Source organism: Protopterus annectens, chromosome 2.part0, assembly GCF_019279795.1.
Source record: "Protopterus annectens isolate FY-2018-M chromosome 2.part0, PAN1.0, whole genome shotgun sequence".
Classification (NCBI taxonomy): domain Eukaryota; kingdom Metazoa; phylum Chordata; order Ceratodontiformes; family Protopteridae; genus Protopterus; species Protopterus annectens.
This window is the reverse complement of record NC_056728.1, coordinates 27459550-27486272: the sequence shown is the minus strand read 5'-3', so window position 1 is coordinate 27486272 and position 26723 is coordinate 27459550. Positions and strand designations below refer to the sequence as shown.

The 26723-nt window shown below is 40.5% G+C and overlaps 1 protein-coding gene across 1 annotated transcript in view; it reads right to left on the bottom strand.

Annotated features, from left to right (window-relative positions):
* FTCD (formimidoyltransferase cyclodeaminase) overlaps positions 1-26723 on the bottom strand; it is a 258515-nt gene that overhangs the window by 224300 nt on the left and 7492 nt on the right. The window contains exon 3 of the mRNA XM_044060511.1: positions 21536-21664. Coding sequence (XP_043916446.1) covers positions 21536-21664 — 129 coding nt within the window. The remainder of the gene's footprint in view (positions 1-21535; positions 21665-26723) is intronic.

Below are 26723 nucleotides of genomic sequence, written 5' to 3'. Positions count from 1 at the left end.
TCTGTTTCTTATAACATATAGACGTTTCAGATACAGAATAACTGTTTTATGCAACTATTACATAATATATAGGAAATAATTTTGCCCTAATATTTCAGGACAGTTGCCATTCTTACCATTTTTTTGCAGGACACAACTGCCCAAAGAGGGACTGTCCCTCGCAAAGTGGGACAGGTGGTAACCTTAAGCCCATCATGGCAGCTGCAGGTACAAATGAAGTTTTGCAGAGTTTACCTAGTATGAGGGAGAACCTCAGAGCCACTCTAGCATTAACCTCTTACGAGCATCTGCATTACCTATTTCAGCAAAACTTTTAGGGACTTGCTCTTTCACTTTAATCCCTTTCAGTTACTACCCATGGTCTGATTTTCACTCGTCTCTACTTGTACATTAAAGCACAACTATGTTTTCAAGTGTACTACACATGTAATCAAACCTCTCTGTATACTAGATGGCCCAGTGTGATATGGGTAAGTGCCAGCATAGCCAGCTGGAGTTTTGTAAAGGATGCCCTTTGAATATCAAGCTGATTTGTACAAGATGCTTGTGTTACAAATGTATTACTGCAACCAGATTAAAAGTACATGTTTCAATAAAGGACACTAGGGCAGCAAAGGTTAAGAAAAGTAAATGAGCTGTTAAAGCATTAAAACAGCACCCCACAGTGCTGAATAGAACCGGAGACGCTGGATCTGGGAAAGTGTTTGTTCATTAGCTCAGTGAAGAGAGGGTAGGCCCCAGGCACTACCATAAACATTTGGATGTGTATTGTGGCAGTCTGTGCTGAACTACTGTCCCAGCTTCAAAGGGGAACACTGAGAACCTAAAGTCAGGTGATCAGATGAGATCACTCTGCAAGCCCTCTAGGAAGTTACAGGTTTAGATAGAGAAATCTCAGTATCAAATTCCATGTTTTGGGGAGCCCATCTAAAAACCCTCACCATCTTGCCTTGCGATAGTAAACTTCTAGGAAACAATCATTTTTAGATTCCATCAGGAATATAGTGAAGCTTCAATATTTTCTTGGAGTCTGCCCATAAATGTTTTTCAGTATTTGTGATCTGAACTCTGGTTTACTGCAAATATATTCAATAGTGTTATGTTCTTTTATTAAATATATTTAAAACCTTTATTGCGGCTGGTCACAGCAAGAGGTTCGCCCATTAGATACTCAGCTTGGCTTGGGAGTGCCTTGTGTGGAGTTTGCATGTCCTCCCCATGGTTGGGTAGCATTCTAAAGACATGCATGCCTTCGTTGAAGGTTGGGCGTCAAGCTGGAACCTCAGCATTTTGTAAAAAAAATCTGCCAATCAGTGGACCGGAGTTCCGCTGTGGCGACCCCTTACTGGGAAAAAGCTGAAAGAAACATTATGGCTGGTCCTTGTAGAAAGCATCTAGCCTTTGAGATTTATATTTGGTGACTGTGGGCCACTGCAGAAGGCCTAGCCATCTTTTGTGAACTACCATTTGTATTAATATTACACAGTATAACTGGACACACTTTAAGGGCCTTAAGAGGAGCAGATTGTGGAGTGTCTGGTGGCAGTGATAACTACCTTCTACTCATAGCAGGGAAATCTGTGCCAGCCTTTCCCAGATGTTCCCATCTGTGTGAAAAATCATATCAGTGTGTGCATGTCAGCTACTTGGGGCAGGGACATGAAACACTGGATTTACAGAGGGTGGAGGACTTGGCATTGACACTCTGCCGAGGACCTAACCCTACAGCTGTACCAGTGAGTTTTACTGGGGACCTGGATAGAGAAAAAGCCAGACCATGGACTGAGTGTGTTCCCAGTCTGCTAAGGGAAATTGTGCTTTGTGCAGAGAGGTCCGCATCTGGAAATAGTGTGTATCCATTTGTATACACAAGCACACATCCCTTAAGTGTTAGTGGTGAGAATTCTGGCTCCTTGATTACTGGTTCAGTGTGCAGTCCTCACATACTGGTAGCAGTGGTGGGCATCACAGGCACTTTCATATATTAACCAATCATTTCATGCATTACTAACAATGTTAAACGAGTACGCATTCAAATGGCTTAAATGAAGTTACCTCAGGACTCTACCCTCGTAATACTGTCACTATCCCACAAGGTCTTCTCCGGTGTTTAAGATGAATTTCTCTGTTCAGTAATTTCCATTTCTTATTGCTAGCAAATTACCACAATCCTTTGTACAATTACATAGCAAGTTCATTAATATCTGTCAGTTTTCAATTGTTACATTGTACAGTACTCCACTATAATGTTTGTACTTTAAAAAGCAATTTGGTTATGCATTTCGGCCTGAGGTGCGATTTAAGAGGATCCCCAGACTACCCAGTTAATTTACCATCTCTCTATTACACTGTGGATTGATGCATTCTTCCAGTGTTCCAACCATTCAGCATAATCCACATCAGTTTACTATCTTGGCAACTTATGACTGCTACACAAAACCATCTTCCCTGTATAGCAAACAGTTCTAAAACAAAATTATCAGTATGCCTCTAGAGCCACCATTCAGGTGGCCATTAGTTACTTGGTTTCAATACCAAACAACGGGACTCGCATGGGGCAGACACTCAGATGCTCCTGTTACACAGACCTTCCCCCTCCCTTCCCCACCAAAATACTGAACCTCTATTCTATACCGGTCTGGAAGGAAACCATGGTACAAGTTCTAGATAAAGCTATCAAACTGACAAGTTTATAAATATATCAGTTAACAGAGCAGGAACTTGTTCAAATAAAGCAGCATATGGCAGTATGCTTAGTCAGATCAGACCAAAAGCAAAGCCATTGATAACCGCTCCAATTAGACTTGCCATTTTTAGTGCCCAATGCATGCAAGAGTACATTCAGGACCTTCCAGTTTAAACATTAATTGTCCCTACTTTATCCTTGTTTTGTAGAGTCTTTGGGAACAAACAAATTAACTTTTTCAGCTGCAGGTTAGGTAGACTATTTATGTGGTGTACGGATGCACTGTAGTGAACTGCTTGTAATGGTTTTCACTAGCAAATTTATATAAAGGACCAATTGAATTATTACCTCTCAAATCAATGGCTGCCATTTAGTTTTTTTGCATCCCCTAAGCAACACAACCAATTCTGAGACCAGCTTTAGCACAGAAAACAGTTATTTATTATGCTATGTTGTCCTACAAATGACTAGTCTCAAGTAAAGATACAGTACTAAAGATGAAGCCCATGCTAGCCATCTTGGTAAAGATGCAATACTAAAGATGAAGCCCATGCTCTGCCACATCTAAATTGCCCTTTTTTGATTGCTTTTGTCACATGTTCTTGCATAGCAGTTACACTGATGTTTGTACAAATTCCCCTTAAGGAATAAACCAACATTTTCTGCCCATTTCCTTGCCATGCTTACTGTTAGAAGCCCAGATACTACCTTTCCCTCTGTGCTCCCTGCAACACCCTCAGAAGTACTTTATGGATAATATATTACAGGCTCAGATTCCCATATCCTGTAGCAGCTTACACTCCCACTCTATCCCCTTTTACATTCCTCACTGCCTATCGTCTCAGTATATTATATTCCAACTATCACGGCTGTGTGTCATCTCACCCTCCCCACCTATACTTACCTTAGCTTACTGCTCCTGTGACTGTTCTCCCAGGGTGAACTCTGTGGCTCATCCTGTTCCTTTCACCCTGCGGGCTCACTCCGCTCCCCTACCCTACTCCCAAATTCCACCCACCCCCAGTGACCCTAAACTTTTACACAAATTGCCACACCCCTATACATTAACACCAACCTCTAACTCCTCCTCAAAGTGCCATCACTCATCTCCCATTATCCATTACCTTACCACTATCTACAAGCATCCCATCTCCTATGCCTACACTAATGGCCCAAGGATACCACAAACCCTTACCTTTATTAATACTCCTTACTAATTATACCCTACCTACTTACTCTCTACCAACACCTTACATATCTGGAACTTCACACCCACAACAGGCAAACTTCTATTCCTACACTTAGCCCACCTCAGTCTTAACTTATCTTGCCCAGCAAAGTATTCAGCCGCCAAGTTTCATAGACTCACTCATCTCTCAACCAAATAGCTAGAAAAACAAAGAACCTAATTTTTAAACTTTTACAACTAACCCTAAAAGTACAGGTCCACTCCCTTTTAGATTGTGATATACACCCAAACCCTGGTCCCACCACAAGAACAGCTACACAGCCTGATAAAACTACTCTAACCCACACTTACCAAGCGCCCCCCCCCCAACTCTCTCCTGATGGCTCATCTTAACATTCGTAACATCAATAATAAACTTGCTCACCTGCATGCCCTTATAGATGTACACTCTTTTGACATCCTGTCAAAAACATGGCTTAATTCACAAGATAGTGCAGGTCTACCCCCTGGCTACAATATCCTGAGACTTTATCATAATACTAAGGTGGAGGCGTAGCCATACTTTATAAGAATGGATTACAAGTTACCTCACTAGACCCCAAACCTCCACTTTCCAACAATGCAGAGATTCTTCCAAGATTCAGCTTAACAAATGTAAAGTCATACCTAATCTGTGTCCATCTTCCACCAGGCAATAACACCAACACAGAGGCTATCCCCAGCTGGCTCAAAGCAACTACCCCCAAGAAACCATTATACCTGAGACTAACAAACTGGAACTCATGTATATCTGAGCAGCCTTCTACTCATATCAACCTATATGGTTTTACTCAAATTACAACATCCTATACCCGTACTAAAACTTAAAACCAGTACCTTTGACTGGATACTCACTAAATACTCCCCAACTATAAAACTATAAAACAGGCACCCTCCCAGAGGACATAAGTGACCACTTGCTTACCTATCTAAATCAGATATAAAACTGAAGTCCCAAACTCAACCATCTGCAGAACTATTCATACTAAAAAATTTTAACCCTGCTTACTTTCAAACCGAACTAAGTGCCTGTGACTGGTCACCCCTGAAACACCTCCCACTAGATAATGCAGTTAAATTTAATTCGAAATTTCGAGTGCCATGCCCCATTACGCAAAGTTAGAATCATAACTAAACCAGCACCATGGCTCACCAAAACTACCAAACAAAAAATCCTCCAAAGAAAAACTATGGGCCAAATGGCATTAAACCAAAAAACCCCAAGATCACTTACAATTCAGACAGCTAAGAAACTAAACAAAAAAGCCATAGCAGATAAAAAAAAAATTACTGCCAGCTTCAAACAACCCACCAATTTAATCCTCAAAAATTCTGGCTAGGCATCAATAACTTCCTACACCCTGGACACTCATGCACTCCTACTCCCTCTGGTTCTGTTCACAACAATCCCATCCAAACAGCAGACTCATTTAACACATTTTTCACAAACTATCCAATCCTAGCCAGCTGTCCCCTAGCACCTCATGCTCTACCAATAATCCTCCATTTAATTTTCAACCAGTGCCCACATCGCTCATCTGTAACCTCATCCAGAAACTTAAACCCGCCACTCTGCAGATCTACTACCTGCAGAATACCTGCTAAAGTCATAGCCTACCCCATACCCATCCTCATTAACAGAACCATTTCTGAAGTAACTATCCCCTTAATCTGGAAAGTCTCTCACATTATCCCCCTGCAGAAAGGTGGTAACGCAAAGGAGTTAGTATGGCTATGGGCCTGTAGTTTATCTCCTTTGGCAAAAATAATTGAGAAATGTATTCATTTACAACTGTTAACTACCTACTTAATTTACTAGCCACCTGTCAGCATGGCTTTAGACCATTTCATAGCAGCACCTCTGCTCTCTTATCCTTCACTAACCATGTTAATAGTAATCTTAATAATGACACTATCCTCAGCCCTTTATCAACCTGTCTAAAGCACTTGACATGGTTAACCCACCTCCTCATAAACACTCAAAAACCTGTCATTGGATGCCCTTACTATACAGTGGTTCCAATCATACCTAGATAATAGGCAACAGGCTGTACTATGGGATAATACTTCATCTTCCCACCTCCCAGTTGCCCTAGGGGTCCCTCAAGGATCCATATTGGGTCCTTTACTATTCTCCATCTTTACAAATTACCTCCATTCTGTAATTCCACAAGCTGACTGTATCCAATACGCAGGTGACTCCTCATATGCCCGGCTACTTCCCAATCAGAACTTCAGTCACTAGCCCAAAAGACCTTTAGCACATTCAAACTGGCTCCTACAAAGGTGTCTCATCTTAAACCCATAAAAAACTAACATGCTACTTTCACCCTCACTCAGAACCTCCCCACTTTACTTTACTATCACTTCAAATAATGGAACTATCACTTCAAATAATGGAACTATCACTTCAAATAATGGAACTGTAGTATCTCCTGAGCCAACCACCAAACTGTAGTATCTCCTGAACCAACCACCAAACTACTGAGTACTAATAACATTAATAACACCATAAAAACAGTGAAGAAACTAGGTTCCCTCTACAGAATCAAACCCTAATTCCTCTAGCCAGGTTCACCATTGCTCGCACCCACCTTCTCTACCCTGCTCTATGCCTCCCCTTCTATACCAAAATATGCAGAAGTAATCCGAGTAAACTGTCATCCTCCAACAATATTGCCAGATTTGCAGCAGGGCCCTCCTATAGAAATCACTGAATCAACTTGGATGGTTAGAATTGCCAAATCTAATACTTTGCAAACTACTAATAGCCCATAAGATCCTGTATCTACCTCAATACACACCCATACTTACATCCCTAGTCACCCCCTATAACAATCTCAAAACCTTCTCCTCAACTACTTGTACAAATACCTAAATCCAGCAATTCAGCTGGTGACACCCTGTTCTCCAACAGTAGGTAAAACCTGGAACAGCCTCCCAAGTCAACTAACCCCACTATCCTCAGTTAACCTATTTAAGAGCAAGCTCAAACCCTACCTCAACTCACACTGGCTATGCCCCTGTGATTAACCACCACACCCTTTTCTAGACTCCCTTGATTCCTAGCCTCTTATGATTATCTTGTGTTTACTCGCAGATGGTGTGCTAGACCATTCTGAGGATTTTTCCTCATGTAAATATGTATACACAATTGAAGGACTAACCATTTTCATACAAGACCACAACTCTTGTGAGACTGAACACTAATTGTATCCTTGTATTTGGCTTTTGAATACTCTCAACACTAGTGTTTTTCTTTTGACATTTTTGTGTGACTTTAGAATCTATAGCATCTCTTAGATATAATTTGCATTATTAAACTACTGTTGCATCTAGGTTTATTTTACATCAGGTTTTTCCCTATTGGAATACAGAACATAAATCCTAGATATGAAATATGTTATAAAGCTTTGTAATGTACCAATTTCTATTGTAAATATTGTCTTGTCCTATTTTCTTGTTGTTCGTGGAGCTCTCTCACCGGGCCTAAACTGAAAATGGACATATATCCAGCTGGACTAGCCCATTCAAAAAATGTAAAATAAAATTTTTATCTACCATTACTCTATAATGTATATTTAGTCCTTATTGGTTGGGGGGGGGCGGGGGCATGTACCAGAACCACAAAGAGTTCTAATTTATGCCAGACTTTCACCTAACTTTGTATCATGTGTCCTTAATTTCATGAAAGCATGCTGCATAATGTCTTTCGCTAGTAAAGTTCCTTTTCGAGGGGGGGGGGGGTAGAGTTTGACAATTCTCACCAATTACAACAATCCATTTCCCTTAGATAAAGGCAGATAATACCAACTGTCTGGCTGCGTTAATTTTATCTTGAATGACTCTTAAGGTGTTCATAATGCTCTAGTTGCAATCTACAATAAATTTGTAGAGAGAAACACATTACAAATGAGTAAAACCTTGGGAGGTCACGAGCACAACACGCTCAGTTATGAAAAACTGACCACTCGCAAGGGGCAAACCCGCCAGTGTCTTATGTGGGAAAGCCTCCATACCACAAGTCACAAAAGCTCATAAGAGCCTAAAACTTGTCAGCAAACCACAACAAAGTAAAAAAATGCAATCTAGCCAATGCAGAAATATTTCTTTAACAGGAAAATAAATTTTAAAATATTTCAGTACAAAATCACAGCACATTTATATACATCAGAGCCAAATAGTGTAATGGTTGGTCTACATCTGTTTAGCTGACAAAATTTGACAGGCGAGACATCAATATTTTTAAGGCAATTTACCCTTTCCCCAATATCATGCAGTCTCAAGAGTTGGGTAATAAGCAAGGGGTGTGGGGGGCTTTATTTTTCATGTTTTATTTTCACAAATAAGTTTTGGATTGTTTGATCATAAATCAGTAGACACGTGCATTTCAGGTGTCCTGGCATAGATCAAATTTTACTTTGGCCATCCTCTGTATTGACCTACTTTGGTCAAAAAATGTGTAAGATAGGTAGTCCCCAGGGTACGGTGATCTAGCCTTTCTCCAAGGATTATGTAATCAGAGTTAGTATAGCAGGTGGTATGGGGGTGCAAGGACAACTTTGTGCTGCATGGACTGAGGATAAGCCTCAGAACAAACACTAGCATTTTACATTGATTTAGACCTCAAAATGTCTAAAGCAAAAAGGCAAAGCCCACCATGAGCACTGAAGACAAATCTTTAGTGCAACTACAAATATACAAGTCAGGAGGAATTAAAGTCTTGCATGCTTGCATTTTATTTATTCTCAGTTCATGTTTTATCCATTTCAGGATCAGAACACATCAGAACCATATCACATGATTAACATTCCTAAATTACTAGATAGTCAGTTTGCCAAACAATATACCAGTTTCTTGTCCTCAATTCATGCCAGCTGGACCCAAAATATTCAGTCAAAGTTCATTCTTGCCAAATCGTAGGTTAGAAGAAAATTCTTCTCAAACTGCTTTGCTTTATATTTCCAGCTCCAATGAATACTCCTACTCTTAAGACTTGCTACTGCCAAACTGAATAAAAACACAAACTAGCAGGCAACGGATCCTTCGACACTTTAAAGTTAGCTCTTTCACTGAAACAAGTGAATCTTGCTGAAGCTGATTCACTTGTTTCAGTGAAAGCACTAATAAAATACTCCTACTCTTATATTACTTTCAACCTTTATTTCTTAACTCCTCTACTTTGTAGCAAACCCTTCATTCTTGCTAATAGCTGCTACTTACACTAAACAAAAAATTCGCTAGCATAGCTTCCTCCCTTCTCTCCAAGCTGAAAGACTATCCAAAGTGGATTCTTTTCCTCCCTTACATGTTCCGGTGATATTCACCCAAATCCAGGCCCCCAACCTTCTCTCTCTCACCAAGGCCTATGTCTACTAAACGCTTACATTTAACCATTAATTTCCAAAGCATCTGTGACAAAACCTCAGAGTTTCATACCTGGCTCACCCAAAATAGAACACATATCCTAGCCGATACAGAAACTTGGCTAAAACCTTCCATCCAAGACTAAATTTCTTCTTCCAATACCCATAATATATCCCCACTTCCCAATTCTATTCCACATTTCTAAAATGCCGAGATTTTAAATTTCATTTCTAGACAAACTAGAAAACCATTTCCATTCCACCAGGAAACAATATCCTAGTTTTAGAAGATATTCTATCCTGGATTTCCTTCACTATAAAAAAATGAAACTTATCAGGTGACCTGAAAATAGACTGGGCGTCTACTTCCTCCATCCAATCTCCCACTAGCATAAATGTTACTCAACTAACTTAACTAGATTAAACTAAAAAACAAAGGCTCAATACTAGACTGGATCCTAGTCTCAGACCCTTCTAAACATCAATTTTCAGCACCCTGGCAAATTGCTTTAGTGATCACCTCCTAGCCTTCACTATTCACAACTAAGCATCGCTTTCAAAAGCCCATAATATCAAGGTTATACAAGACTTGATTCTGTCCCCATACCTTCAATATAAGGAACTAATTGGAATAGTCTTAAAACCATGCCACTAGATGCCTTCCTTTACTTCAATAACTCCTTTCTAAATGTGCTACATAGCTTGGCTCCTACTAGATCAATAAGAATTGAATCTAACTATGCCCCTTGGCTATCTAAATCTACTAAAGAAATCATGAAAAATAAGGCAAAGCCTGGAAGCACTGGCTCAAATCTGAAAATCCCTGACCTTATCCTCTATAAACCGCTCTGAAACCTAGCTAAAAAACTTTTGTAAAGCAAGCAATAATATTTCTGGAAATTACAAATAGGAAAAAACCCAAACTCTTCTGGTCCTCCAATGATCTGCAACCCTGGCACAAAAAAAATCAAAATCCCTGCCCTTACCCTAACATGCCACCTGACCATATTGCCTCAAAATTCAACTCAATTCATTGATCCTATAGCCAGCCTTATGGCCTCATTCCTCACCTCTACCAAGTAATCACCATCTTATGCCCACCTCTTCATCCACTTCACAATCTCTTGACCCCAACACCTCTACTCAAAGAACTCTCCCATCTTGTATTCAATTTATATATAGCACTTTATTGCTTGCTGCATATTTTTACTGTATTTTATTGCTATTAACTAATCTGTACAGGTAACTGATTTGTTTGCAGTTAAAAGCATTCTGTAGAGTCTTTGCTCCTTTATCCATTAAAAAACTTTTGTTTTGTGGCTCACTGCTGTCAAAGATTTCTGTAGTGTTTACTGTCTAAAGAGTGTAGGCCAACAGCTTTAGTATTGGTTCCTACCCTCCCTCTTGGTGGCTTTGCAGTTGCCCACTCCTACTGTAAAATTTATCTGGGACACTCCTCCCAGTCTAGTGTTAGCTCATTCTACCCAATACAGACAGAACACTTTAGAAGGCCTTCGGTTCCTTTCTCCCCTTCTTAAAAAAATTGCCCGAATATCTCCTTGTGTTCTGACCGCTTCTCAAACATTTTGCAGATGGTGTATTTTATAACTGTTATTTGCCTTAATATTGCTACAACTCGTGCTCTAGGTTGCACTGCATCTGAAATGTTTTAAGTGTGAAATATAAATATATATATATATAAATAAATATATATATATATAAATAAATATATATATATATATAAATAAATATATATATATATAAATAAATATATATATATATATAAATAAATATATATATATATATATATAAATAAATATGTATATATATATATATAAATAAATATATATATATATATATATAAATAAATATATATATATATATATAAATAAATATATATATATATATATAAATAATATATATATATATATATAAATAAATATATATATATATAAATAAATATATATATATAAACACATATATATATATATAAATAAATATATATATATAAATAAATATATATATATAAATAAATATATATATATATATATATATATATATATATATATATATATATATAAATATATATATATATAAATATATATATATATATATATATATATATATATATATATATATATATATATATATATAAATAAAATAAATATATATAAAACTTCTCTGTATATGCAGACTAGCTACTTATTCTACAGTATTACTGCCTCTTAAATAGTTTCAGTTGTACACTTTACTTGCTTCATTTAAAAAGTTTTAAATTGCTAATTTTGTAGAGTTTTAATTGCATTTACAGTTTAGGACTACACAAAAGTGGGTTCGCTTTTGTGTGTTTAATTATTGCATTTAGCCTGCATTTTCCACCTTTCCTCGCCAGTCCAGATCCCAGGCTTTGCTTGTCTCTGGGCTTTATTTTGTGTGTTCAGAGCTATCCAGACGTTGCTGTGGTAGAGGGAAGTCATACTGCTTACCAGTGGGAGTGGTGAGCATTGTACTGCCTAAATTAAGAGTGGTTTCCAGCTCTGAAATTGTAATTTTATTAGCCTTTTTGTGCCAATTTCCATCCCTTTCCACTTTCTGGCTTAAAAACGCTTGTGTTTGTGCATTTTTCACATCGTGCAGCACTTTGGGGCTACAGTTAAACTACTCCAGGTGCCAGAAAGTCTGCTCTTCAAAGTTTCCCCTTAGAACTAGCTGGTTACTCAGTATTAGCACTAAAATCTGAACCCCTGCGACTAGCACTTGCTCTGGAACCTGCTGGAAAGCACTAGGAAGCCTGAAACTGATACAAGCACTCATCTCTGTCAATGAGAAATTAATTATGGCACTAAGCCTATAATTGCAAAGTACCTTGCAAAGGTAAGGGAAAACAGCTCTTGTACTTACAAAAAAGTACCTAAACAGTAATGTCCAAGGGTCAGCTTCCGGTGATTTCTTTTGTCCACCTGGTGAATCTGGGCATACTGGGGCAATGCGGCAACTGCCTCATGTACACAGACAACCCTCTCACAACTATAACCTACGAGAGATGCACTTACATAGCCAAACTGGAAGCAAAGCTCTCTCTGGCCAAGATTGTGCTAGACAAGAGAAGGTTAATACACCTCAAGCAACTCATAGCCCTTCAAAACCAACACCATCAACACCCACACATAGCAACACTAAACCCACATATGCAGAGGCCCTTAACATTAACCTGCACAAGCAACAAGGACCTCCCAAGCCGAAATGCAAACAGTCACAACCAAAGTGACAGCTCACACCAGTGGGTCACCCAACAGCCCCCAAAGCAAGACAATGTACCCAACACTTTAGTCATAGGTGACTCTATAGTCAGGCACACTGACGTCCCACTCACCAGGCTGAAAAAGGAGAAAATTACAGTATGTTGGGTGCCAGGATCCACCAATAATGCATGCACTCAAGTCACTCCACAAAAGTACAAAATACAACTGTCATTGTCCCATGTTGGAGTGAATGACTGGAGACGTACCTTCCTGGACTACATGGAGACATGGAAGAGCTCTCAGATCATGTGGCCCAGGCAGGTAAGACCCTAGCCATGAGTAGCATCCTGCCTTCACCCAGAATGATACCACAGTACAAGAACAAAATGATTGACTTCAGCAATTGGCTAAGCTTCTGGTGTCATTCAAAGGGGATCCAGTATCTGTCTGCCCGAGAAGCCATGATCGGCAAACCATGATGCTTTGCCAGAGATTGTCTGCACCAGTCACCCCTGGGATTCGGGTTACTGGCTAAAGCTCTTACCAACCCTATATTAACTTTTTAGGCAAGGTTCAAAAGGACAAAACCACCACTTACAGATACAAGCATGCAAAACCTGAAGGTAATGCTACTCAATGCTAGAAGTCTAAACCTCAAAATGCACTCAAGGCACTCCTAAAAATGGAGAGCATAAATATCTGTGCAGTAACTGAGACCTGGTTCAAGGCTCCAGAGAGCACCCCTGCAATACCAGGTTACAACTCTTGCCACACTTTACGGCCACAAAACCAAGACCAAAACATTAAAGGTAGAGGAGTGTCCATATTCACCAAGGATATTCACACCTCCAGGCTAGTTGCCCAACATAATGCATCTGAAATTCTCCAGGTGCAACACTAGGCAAGACTGCAATCCAAATTGTAGCTTGCTACAGGTCCCCCACCATGCCCCAAGATTCTCACTACACCTTTCTAAACATACTGTAAAATATTAAGATACAAACACCCTAATACTGGGTGATTTCAACTACCCTGCCATTAACTGGGAAAACTACTCTGGTACCAACACCTTTTCCCAACGGTTCTTGGAATTCATAAATTCCAACGCCCTGGATCAACTAATCCATTGTCCCACCAGGGGCTTCAATATCCTAGACCTGGTCATTACCAACATGGGAGATAAATGCTCCACACCAGTGGTCACCCCATCATTGGTCAGGTCTGACCATAAGCAAATCACCCTTGACATCCACATCCCACCCCCACCACCCAGTAAGGAAACCTCTGTAAAAAACTTCAAATCCAACTTCATGCTTCTGAAGTCAGAAGTGACTTCATGACACCCATGCAGAGAGGATCTGAAAGTTTGACTGCTGAATCCTACACTAAGGCACTGTACAAGCACATCCACTCATGCATGAATCATGTCATCTCAAATAGAACCAAGATGCTCGCCTCCAAAAAAGGAAGCCAATCTGGTGGTCCCCTGCTATAAACAAACTACATATCAGAAGGAAGAAACTGTTGCAGAAAAGAGGAAAATCCCAGGATGCAAAAAACTCCCTCACCAGCCTCAGTAAGAAGCAGGGATCCCTCAAAATCCTCAAAAAGCTTGTTACGAAAATAAAATTGCCAAAGATTCCAAAGACAACCACAAGGCATTCTATAGTGGTCACAAATCTAAATGGCAATGCACAGATCTACTCTGAGCTACAACAGAATGGCATTAAATATACTGATCCCAAGAATATTGCCAATATCCTGGCAGATCGATTTAGTGCCAACTTCGCCCCTTCTCACCCCCCTAAAGGGCCCATCTCAATACCAAAAGATTGCTGGTAATCACGGCCACACAGGTAAAAATCATTCTCCAAAGCTAATACAGTATCCATGGGACCAGATGACATCCCGGGCTGTGTACTACATGAACTACAAAATGAACTGGCACCTCACCCAAGTGTCATGTTTAATCATTTCCTCACCTCAGGCTTTGTGCCCACTGAGTAGTGCACAGCTACAGTTATCCCACTCCACAAAGGGGGAATCCACCTTGGAACCATGGAACTACCATTCCAGTCTGACTAGCCTGATTAGCAAGGGCATGGAACTTATAAACAGACATTGCCAACCTTCAAACTCTGGACCTCACCCAGTCTGGGTTTGTGAAAGGACGATCTCATCTCCTGAACCTGATTGATTTCTTCGAATCAGTCTCCAGAGCTGTGGATGAGGGTAAGGCAGTCCTCACAGCCTATCTGAACCTCGCCAAGGCCTTCGACACCAACCCCCACTCTGAAATCATAGATATACTTACTAAGCTGGGTATAAATCCCTACGTCACTCAATGGGTTGCCAACTGGCTTACTGACCGAACCCAGACTGTAAAAGTAGCAGACTCCAAATCCAGCTCCAGACAAGTGACAAGTGGAATACCTCAGGGTTCAGTCCTGCGACTACTTGTTTGGCATCTTCTCTGAAGTACAGGCCAACACTAAGGGACTCTGGCTAACAAAGTTTGCAGAGGACTGCAAACTGGGAGCCATTATTGAATCCCCAAATGTGGATATTCAACAAAAGGGCCTTACAGAAACAGATGCCTGGTGCCAGAGCCATGGGCTCAAGCTTTAATGCCAAGAAATGTATAGTTATCCCCTTTTTAAAAAACATGCACCCATGAATTACCACACAAGTGGCAGTACACTAAACATTGAAACTGTGATGAGAGGGACAGGTTCCTGTCCCAGAGACTCCCCATACTCTGGAATAGACTGCCCATACATGTAGAGCAGAGCGACTCCTTGGCCCTCTTCAAAAGGAACCTTTATGATTGGATGGGAGATGGGAAATTCACCCCAGGGATCATGTCAGCTGCCCTGCTAGACAGGGGTCCAGGGAAGTAAATATTGTGGGAAGAAATATCCAAGGAATGGTTATGGCTAGGCTTGTATAGGTCCTAGGGCAGATAGCCTAGTAACAGCCTATGAACCTATAATCTCTCCCTCATCTCCAGTTCCTCCATAAAAAAACTCCTGCAAAACTTAAAATTCCATTCCAGTTCCAACTCAGCTAACAATATTCCAAGCCAAATACCTTAAGTCACTAATAAGTAGCCTACCCAGGCAGCATCCTAATCAACAAGTCTAAAAATCATAAGTTCCCTCTATAGAAAAGAGATTATCCTACCCCTTCATAAAGCTGGCCCTTCCTCTGATATCTCTAACTTTCAACCCATTGCTCTACTACCCCATCTCTAAAATTGGTAAAGTGTCCAAAAACAACTTGTCCATTACCTACTAAACATCCTCTTCCCCAAATGGATTCTATCCAGGGCACAGTATTTCTACTGCACTATTCTTGGATGCAGTTAAAATCCAGGACTCGGGCCAAATAGCATTGCTCTCTTCCTAGAGAGATGTAAAGCACGAGAATCTCACTATCCTCCTGTCCCAACTTTCTTCTATAGGTTTATCTTCAGTCTCTTACCTGGTTTAAAAGCTCTTGCTCAAATAGGCAACATGCTGTTAAATAGCAACACACTCCCCTTTTTCCACAACTCTACAGCCATCCCCACAAGGTTCGATTTTAGGTCCCCTTAACATATTCATAAACAGTCTTTGCAAAGTTATACCAAACACCTCCCTAGCCCAGTATGCAGATTACTACCATAGTCTGCCCTGCATCCAACCCTGACATATTACAACAAATGACTCCGCTTTCTCTACTGTTGAATCCTGGCTACACAAAAAACACCTTTCCTTAAAATGCCAAAAAAAAAAAAAAAAAATTAAATTTATGCAGTTTACCCCCCAAAAAAATAAGTCTATATCATATAATAGCTTAGATTGTCGAATCGAAACCTTACAATATTGAACGGCCACATATGCAAATACTTTCCTCTGGAAAGAATTCGCTAGGCCATCTGGAAACAAAAAACCCTAACATACTGGGGGGATTTGCCCCTCACATCCCCTCTAAATATACCAACTCAGAGATTACTCTGTATTGGGGGGAAGGCAAATCCCAGATAATGGCCAAGCGAATTCTTTCCCCAAGGAAAGAATTCACATATGTGGCCATTCGTTATTCTAAGCTTGACACTTGGGTGTCAATGTTTAAGCATTCGGCAACCTAAACTGCAGATTATGTATTAGGAACCCAAAAATACTGCTGTCAAAGATTTTAACCTACACTCACTGAACCCTATAAAAATTGAATTAGTAACTAGTACCAAACTTTTAGGAGTTATAATAGATGAAAATCTAAAATTGTATCTACATATCCAGTCCCCAGTATTACAAAATCCCATAAAAAACTAGGGCTACTTTACAGGCACAATAGATCTCTCCTTGCCAACTAAACAAGCTTTAGCCCTCTCTTACCTACAAGTTACAGTGCACCATTAATATGCAGTCCTCCCCGAAACTAAAACTAGAATCTTGCTATAACAAGACAGTCAAATTTGCTTCAAACAATTGCCATTCTACCCAATCATTGCATCATCTTAAGAAAACTCCAATGGCTAGAATAATCACATTAGTTTATGTGAGGTAGTTGGAGTAGTAGGTAATCTATAAACCACAAGACTGCCCTGCTCTCTGCTCCATTTCTCCCTACTCCCCCTCTAGGTCACTAAAATCAGATCCACACTTGCTCCAAATTCACAAGCCAAACCTACCTCCAGAAAACTCATTCCTGGATCACTGCCAGATTATGGCACAACTTACCCTCTTCTATCCATTCTGATCTTTTCTACCAACTATCTGAAGCTACTGCATATTTTAATTCTTTGTAACCTTGTATTTCTCTTGTACTCCTTGATATCTTAGTTCAAATCGCCTACGATTGACAGAATCTATAGCTGGACTACCTTCAGACCTGTGGATCTTGCTAATTTTTACATGTTCTTTGATGCTTGGAGTGGTTTCCCTTTTTTTGCTTATTTTTGTATTTAGTCTTGTAAACATTGTATTTAATTTATTTTATTTTGTACTGGAGCTTTTCTCCCTGGGCCTCCACTGAAAATGAGTCTGTTTGGCCCAGTGGACTTTCCCGGTAAACAAATGTCAACAAAAATGCCAAAAAAGTTATTTTGTTGAAAACGCATTTACCAAATCAGCTGAGCTGTACCCCTCACTACAGAATACATTTTAAATCTAATCAGGCCTTATCAATGACCACCTCCCACCCCACCTTACCACAGAAGAACACCTAGCAGGAAAAATGGGTCAAGCTTCTTAAGCTAGAATTTGTGTGCCAGACAATTCCCCACAACCATTTCCTAAAAATGGAAAAACATCACTACATACAAGCATACAAATAATGGGTTTAAATTTGTACAGTGGCAAATTAAGATAATTCATCCCACCCGGGAGGAAAAGACCATGGCATAATGCACACTATGAGCCTTTTCTTGCTGTGAGATAGTAACTACATATTCTACACACATTCCAGAGCACAAGCTCATTATTTGCATCACATTCCTGCTACTCAAAAAAATTATCCCCCAAAGCTACTTTTGGTAATGTGGAAACAGTGTTGTACCTCATCTTGCATAGTAGGGACCAATGTTCACTCACTAGCCATACATTACCTAATCCTGTAATCTCCCAGTGTAGTTTAGTCACTTGCCCCTAGCCACATGGAGAGAAAAAGCCAGATTTTCCAGTCTATTGCCATCTGTGCTGTTTTGCATACTCTTGGCACTGTTCTGAGCTCACAAATTTAGTCTTCTGTAAAGACACAGATTAAGTACAACTATCAAAATATTACACTTAAAACATTAAGGGCCAGAGACAGGCATTCTCACAAAGATATTGTACATATGCCAACAGATTAACATCACATAACATTCAGTATTCACTTATTTTTCAACCACAATCAAAATGTATTTCTTTTAGGGGGACCTGTTAAAGGTTTAATAAACTATACAATTTAGGTAGAAATGGCTCTGAACCACAAGCCTTATGGGAGCTTACTTGGCACTACACAGTTGTATAGCTATTCCAACCCTTTAGTCCCTTTATAGCTATTCCAACCCTTTAGTCCCTTTATAGCTATTCCAACCCTTTAGTCCCTTTATAGCTATTCCAACCCTTTAGTCCCTTTATAGCTATTCCAACCCTTTAGTCCCTTTATAGCTATTCCAACCCTTTAGTCCCTTTATAGCTATTCCAACCCTTTAGTCCCTTTATAGCTATTCCAACCCTTTAGTCCCTTTATAGCTATTCCAACCCTTTAGTCCCTTTATAGCTATTCCAACCCTTTAGTCCCTTTATAGCTATTCCAACCCTTTAGTCCCTTTATAGCTATTCCAACCCTTTAGTCCCTTTATAGCTATTCCAACCCTTTAGTCCCTTTATAGCTATTCCAACCCTTTAGTCCCTTTATAGCTATTCCAACCCTTTAGTCCCTTTATAGCTATTCCAACCCTTTAGTCCCTTTATAGCTATTCCAACCCTTTAGTCCCTTTATAGCTATTCCAACCCTTTAGTCCCTTTATAGCTATTCCAACCCTTTAGTCCCTTTATAGCTATTCCAACCCTTTAGTCCCTTTATAGCTATTCCAACCCTTTAGTCCCTTTATAGCTATTCCAACCCTTTAGTCCCTTTATAGCTATTCCAACCCTTTAGGTCCCTTTATAGCTATTCCAACCCTTTAGTCCCTTTATAGCTATTCCAACCCTTTAGGTCCCTTTATAGCTATTCCAACCCTTTAGGTCCCTTTATAGCTATTCCAACCCTTTAGGTCCCTTTATAGCTATTCCAACCCTTTAGTCCCTTTATAGCTATTCCAACCCTTTAGTCCCTTTATAGCTATTCCAACCCTTTAGTCCCTTTATAGCTATTCCAACCCTTTAGTCCCTTTATAGCTATTCCAACCCTTTAGTCCCTTTATAGCTATTCCAACCCTTTAGTCCCTTTATAGCTATTCCAACCCTTTAGTCCCTTTATAGCTATTCCAACCCTTTAGTCCCTTTATAGCTATTCCAACCCTTTAGTCCCTTTATAGCTATTCCAACCCTTTAGTCCCTTTATAGCTATTCCAACCCTTTAGTCCCTTTATAGCTATTCCAACCCTTTAGTCCCTTTATAGCTATTCCAACCCTTTAGTCCCTTTATAGCTATTCCAACCCTTTAGTCCCTTCATAGCTATTCCAACCCTTTAGTCCCTTCATAGCTATTCCAACCCTTTAGTCCCTTCATAGCTATTCCAACCCTTTAGTCCCTTTATAGTTATTCCAACCCTTTAGTCCCTTTATAGTTATTCCAACCCTTTAGTCCCTTTATAGTTATTCCAACCCTTTAGTCCCTTTATAGTTATTCCAACCCTTTAGTCCCTTTATAGTTATTCCAACCCTTTAGTCCCTTTATGCCATTTTGAGTAGCTTCATGACAGTGTTACACAGACTCAATCTTCTCTTTTGGCTGTCACGTTAGGGGTCACCACAGCGGATCAGTTTCAATTTCTTCAGTCCTCTGCATATTGCTCTGTCACACCAACCACCTGCATGTCCTCTTTCACCACCACCCATAAACCTTATCTTAAGCCTTCCTCTTTTCCTGTTACCTGGTAGCTTCATCCTTAGCTTCTTTTTCCCCCAAAATACCCAGCATCTCTCCTCAGCACATGTCCATACCAACGCAATCTTGCCTCAGTCTCCAAACTGTCCAACCTGAGTGGACCCCCTAATACAGATTCCTAATCCTGTCCAGCCTTGTCACACCCAGTGCAATCTCAACATCTTTAACTCTGCCACTTCCAGCTCTGACTCCTGCCTTTTTGTCAATGCCACCGTCTCAAACCCATACAACATAGCTGGTCTCACTACCCTCTTTCAGACCTTCCCTTCCACTCTTACGGATACCAGCACAAATCACTCCTGACACTTCTCCACCCATTCCATCCTGCCTGTACTCTTCACCTCTCTCCCACTCACCATTCCCAAGCACCTCTCTCCCACTCACCATTCCCAAGCACCTCTCTCCCACTCACCATTCCCAAGCACCTCTCTCCCACTCACCATTCCCAAGCACCTCTCTCCCACTCACCATTCCCAAGCACCTCTCTCCCACTCACCATTCCCAAGCACCTCTCTCCCACTCACCATTCCCAAGCACCTCTCTCCCACTCACCATTCCCAAGCACCTCTCTCCCACTCACCATTACTCTGAACCGTTGATCCCAAGTACTTAAATTCATCCACCTTCGCCACCTCCACTCCCTGCATCCTCACCATTCCTCCATCCTCCCTCTCATTCACACACATTCTGTCTTAGTCCTGCTGACCTTCATTCCTCTCTAGAGGAAATCTCCACCTCTCCAGTCTCCTCAACCTGGTCCCTACTCACTACATATCACTATCTCATCTGCAATCAATCCATGGGGCCTCCTGTCTGTCCGTCAACCAGTCCATCACCATTGCAAATAATAAAGGACTCAGCTTATCCTTGATGTAATCCCACCTCCACCTTAAAATGCATCCGTCACTCCCACTGCAGACTTCACCACTGTCACTACCCTCGTACATATCCTACACCACTCCTACATCTCTGCCACTCCGGACTTCCACATACAATACTGCAACTCCTCTCTAGGCACCTTGTATGCTTTCTCCAAGTCCACAGACACAATGAACTCCATCTGACCTTCTCTGTTTCTCCAACACTGAGCAAACATCGCATCTGTAGTGCACTTTCCCAGCATGAAACCATACTACCGGTCACTAATCACCTCCCTCCTCAACATAGCTTCCACTACCCATAACTTCAAGCTGTGACATTAGTTTTATCCCTCCATAGTTACTACAGCTCTGCAAAGCACCCTTATTCTCTACCAAAGTCCTGCTTTATATTCACTGTTGTACAAAGCAAAAAAAATCTAAATATTGCTGTTCCTACAGATGTTTTCAGCATCAAGTAACAGCACCCACCTTCAGGACTGTAAATAGCACCTCCTATTACCAGTATAAAACTCAGTCTTTTAGTGAAGCTATACAGCTCAAGCACTACTCACCAGGGACACCAAGGTCTTCTGCCAGACGTTTTCCAAACTGGTTTGCACAGTTCACGCACTCCTCCATAGTGACATTCCTTACTGGGATAAATGGACACACATCAAGGGCTCCCATCCTTGGATGTTCACCTAAACAGAACAAATCATACCAAATATTTCAGCAAAACTCAGTTTTTACACTCCAAGTTATATAATGGACAGATATCAATAACTGAAAAGGGGGATGTAGTTGCATTACTCCATAAATCAGTTTTTGGGTTCTACCATGCAACTATTTTAAATTCCTTGTTCCATTCTTCATAGCCATTACATACCCTACAAAGGAAGCACAGGACCACTAAAAGGCAACTGACATTTTGCTGTGAACTTACTTGATTTCAAGCATCTATGTAACCCCCAAAGGCACATCCTTTGTGCAATTCAGCTTGTCCATGACAACTCAGCTTCCACCAGAAACAAAATGTAGACACCTTGAAACAAGCTAGGCAAGAGGAAGAGGACCACAGTGTTCTTGATTTGTACATTACTACATTTCTTCCACAATTAAATAGCACACTTTGTCCTTTTAAAACTTTTCTGGACAGGAAAAAGTAGACTGGTGCAGCATGTGAAAATTGCACAACTGATACTAACCACTCCAGCAGCCAGAAGTGGTGTACTTGGCTCAACCACTGCCTTAGGGAAAATTACTCCATTCTATTTTCTGCTAACAGATAGGAGTTAACACCGCCAGAGGAGTAGAGCGTGATGCATGCAATATTCAAATGTGAATGTTTTAAATGGTGTAAAAAGCAGTTTGAGTGTTCAGTTTTGTGAATATGAAGTGAATAATGTGCAAGATTCAGTGCATGGCATAGGTAGAAAACGGTCATCTTCAGAAACATTGAACCTGGAATATTTCTGGGGCTACAACTGTAGGTGGAGAGGCAAATGTGTGTGGCAGTAAGGCTGAGTGTTGCTTATGGTGCATCTTGGTTGCTTTCTTTTGGAAAGGAAATCAGTATAGACTATAGAGTTAGACTTCTTGTGCAACCTAGCAAGTATTGCAAAAATACCCACTCTTTATATTCTGGCATTCCAATGAGGTAACATTCTTACAATTAAGGAATAACTGTAGCAGCATAGTGCAACAGTTACCACAGCTACCAAACTTTTTTTTTGAGGGGGGGGGGAGACTATGTTGCCAAGTATTCTTGTTTATCCCCACATACTAAAGCCATGCAGTCACATGTTGAGCCTCTGAAATCACCCACAAGCATGTACCTGGTTTGTTTGCACCATCATGGACTAGTGCTGGGATAGACTAATTCTCCTTTGCAATGAATAGGATAAGGTGCCCATGGGAAGAAAAGTTACCTATTGTAGTCCTGAAGCATGAGCTTTGCACAAACATCCTTCAGAGAGGCCTCATAGAAATGGATAATTGGTGCCAGAGCCATGGCCTTAAGCTGAACGCCAAAAAATGTATAGTCATACCCTTTGGGAAAACGGAGGTACCGACAAATTACCACATAGGCGGTAATCCATTAAGTACGGAAGAGGTAATCCGGGACCTAGGGACCCAGGTTGACAGAAAACTCTCATTTGACACTCACATTGCCAAAGTGGTTAGGAAGACCTTCTATATTGCCCACCTTATCGTGAAGGGTTTCACATCTAGATCAAGAGAGGTCATTGTGCCCCTGTACTCTTCTCTTATCAGGCCAATGATAGAGTACAATGCCCCATTTGGGATGCATCTCACCCGACACATGCAGCAGTTGGAAAGACCCCAAAAGTTCCTCACCAAGAGGATAAAGGGTCTTAAACACATGTCATATGCTGCCAGACTGAAAAAACTCCAGCTCTATTCAGTCGCATACAACCTACTCAGAGGTGATCTGTGCCTGATGTACAAGGCCATGTCCAATCCTGAATTAATGGACATGAGCCACGAGAACAAGTGACTTAAACCTCAACACATAAATAAATAGAACATGCTGGAGGGACAGATTCATAACCCAGAGGCTCCCTACACTCTGGAACAGAATCCCAGTCCATGTTAGGCAGAGCCCCTCACTGACTCTATTCAAGAGAAATCTCGACGAGTGGATGGGAGATCGTAGGTTTACCCCGGGGGTCATCTGTGTCACTACTAGAGAGAGGCATAGTAAACTAAACCCTAAAAGGGTGTAGTATTCTCATCCTAAGGGGTGGTGTAAACCACATACACTCTGGCTAGGCTTATAAATGCCCTAGGGCAGATAGCCTAGTACGAACCTATGAACCTATAGGTACATAGCTCAGTTTGCAGTGCTTTTAACTTGCACACATGGCCTGAGAGCTCATACTGCTGAATTAATGTTATGACCTAGCAAATTCCAGCACCACAACATCTAGGGCTTCCAGACATCACTCAAAATTAGGGCATCTTTATATCCATTTCACCAACACCACATTGTCCCGTCTGCCATACTCAACCTCTTAGCACAAGAAAGTTGAACAAAGGAAAAAAAATGAAACAGATTCTAAAGGTTATAAACACTACAGAAAAACATACCAAAGAAGAGGTTAAAATAAAACTTAAATTCTAGACAGTTGAATAGTAGGCCATCTACTATCATGAATTTATGTTGCTCTATCATGCAGCAGGTAAATTCCACCCACTGAAGTGCTCTTTGATGTACAGGAAACTACTTTCTAGTAGAGCCATAAGAGATTAAAGTCATAGAAGTTTAATGTTGGTCAGTAGAGTCTCCCATAAAGTTAAAATAATGTACAGAAAATAGGGTGCAGTTTTATACAACTTAATGTTGGTCTTTTGGCTTTTCCCGGTTAGGGGTTACCACAGCAGAACTCTGTTCTGCTAATGATTGGCAGTTGGTTTTTATGGTGCACACACGCACACCAGTGAACAGCATTAGTGGTGCTTGTTGCCAGCACTACCAGGTTAGAGTAAGGAGAAGAGCAGAAGTGGAAAGGAGAAAATACATATCAGCAGCTCACATTTGGTCCATAGATATTTAACTAGTTATTGGTCCACAAACTTAGGGGACTTGCACTTATTTCTATACCACATACTTGTGATTTGCTTATGAATAGTACAAGTTGCTTGTAATCATCCTACTGGGGGCTATAAACACATTGAGAGCTTTAAAGGAACCAGATTAACTGGTCATATATTCTGCCTTTTGGCCCAGTACCAGTGTGCTTGCGCCTACACATATTTGTGCTGTAACTCTGCTAAAAAGCAGATGGAAATGTGCTATGCAAGACACTCTGTACTCTTCATAATGCTTTATCAAAAAGATGAAATTTAAGAAAGCCAATAAAACAAAACAGGTGTATACATTCAAATATTCACATACAGCTGCAGCAGACTATTAGTAAATAAAGTACTTGTACCTGGACTAGGCAAAACAGGCAAGTGACAAATGGTGAGATACAGACAAGAAAGGATCTCAGAGGCATAAAGGTACACTGCCACTTGGCTATTTCAGCAATGAAGGAGTGGAGCAAAACTTGGCAGAGTTTTGTGGAAAAACAGGTTCTGTTTTGAGATTGAGGTACTGCCAACTGTGCCAGGAGAGGTAGGGCAGTGGATGTGTAACAGAACTATATCCCATCCTCAAACCCCCCCCCCATTTTGCACATGATATACAATATATATTGTAAAGAACTAAATTTGTATATCAAACTGACTTGTACAGATGCTTGTGTGTTGAAAAATGCATTTATAAAGCTGCTTGCATTAAAACGGTGTCCTGTTGGAAAGAAAAATGCACATGCATTGTTGTAACTGAATTGTATACGTTTTAACAGAGGAAACTGGAAGAGAAGAGGTTAATCACCATCCAGATGCAGCAAACTTTAGATTTGCATACATTTATTTGCTGACAAGTCTGGACACTCCTGAAAGCCTACTGCTTGGTCAACATTACCATCAGTATTAACTTCACTCAGGATAATTGGATACCCTTGCAACAGCCTTGGGTACTGGCTTTGTACTGCCTGGTGGCATTGATAACTACCTTATAGTCTGGGCAGAAGGGGGGAAAACAGTGGCTAAATCTGTGCCAGCCTTTCACAGGTGTGTGCATTGGTTACCTGGAGCAGGGACACGAAGCACTGGTTTCACACAGTGGTGGCGTACTTGGCTTGGGCACTTAACTAAGGATTCAACTCCAACTGTACCAATGAGGTGTCTTACTAGGGACCTGGAGGGAAACAAAAATCCAGACCCCAGGCCGACTGTGCTCCCTGTATTCTTAAGGGAAATTGTGCTTGATGCAGATAGGTCTGCATCTGGAAATCCTGATTTTATCCATTTGAATTCCAAGTGAACATCCATCTCCAATGTCAGCGATTAGGATCGAGGCTCCTTGATTAGTGGCCCAGAGTGGGGATATCACAATATGAATTATGCAGAAACTGCAGGCAAGCAGAAGCTTGCAAAGCATACAGTTAAAGGAAAGAGCTAGAGTAATGGTTACAGAGACAAGCTCCTATTCTAGAAGGAGCTGCTCAGACCACACCTTGAGTACTACACTGTGCAGTACTGGAGGAAGAGGACAGACCTCTAGCAATCCAGAAAACCATCTCAAAATCAGAGAGAACGCTGAAGGGTATCGGATATACAAGTACCCAGTGTCATATGAAGATCTGGAGAGGAAAGCAAGACCACAGGTATCAGTCACTACTCATGGGTGCGTACAGTAAGGACTTTGAATGATAGAATGAGAAAAAAGTGCAATAAAGGAAAGAAAGTCCTATGGAACAAAGGATCATTTGTTAAAGTCATAGTGGAGAACTGTAAAAAACAAGTATTGCATGGATTGACTACAAAAAAGCATTTGATGGTATCCCATATATTCATGGATAGAAGAGTGCTTAAAAATGTACAAGATTCTCTCTACAAATCGATAGACTATAGTGAGACCATGAAAAAATTAAGCCATGATAAAGGACAAATTATTCCAGAGATAAAAATTCAAAGGGGAATATTCCACAGTGACAGTCACCACCGCTCTTCTGCCTTGCCCTTAACCCATTAAGCCATCTGAACAGCTTAGGCTATGGCAACAAATTTGGCTCCAAAAAAAAAAAACAGTGAAAACGCTCATCTTTGTAGAAGATTTAAAAAACTGTATAGCTCAGACAAGGAACTGAAAGCACAACTGCAAGTTGTCAATACTTTTTCAGACAATAC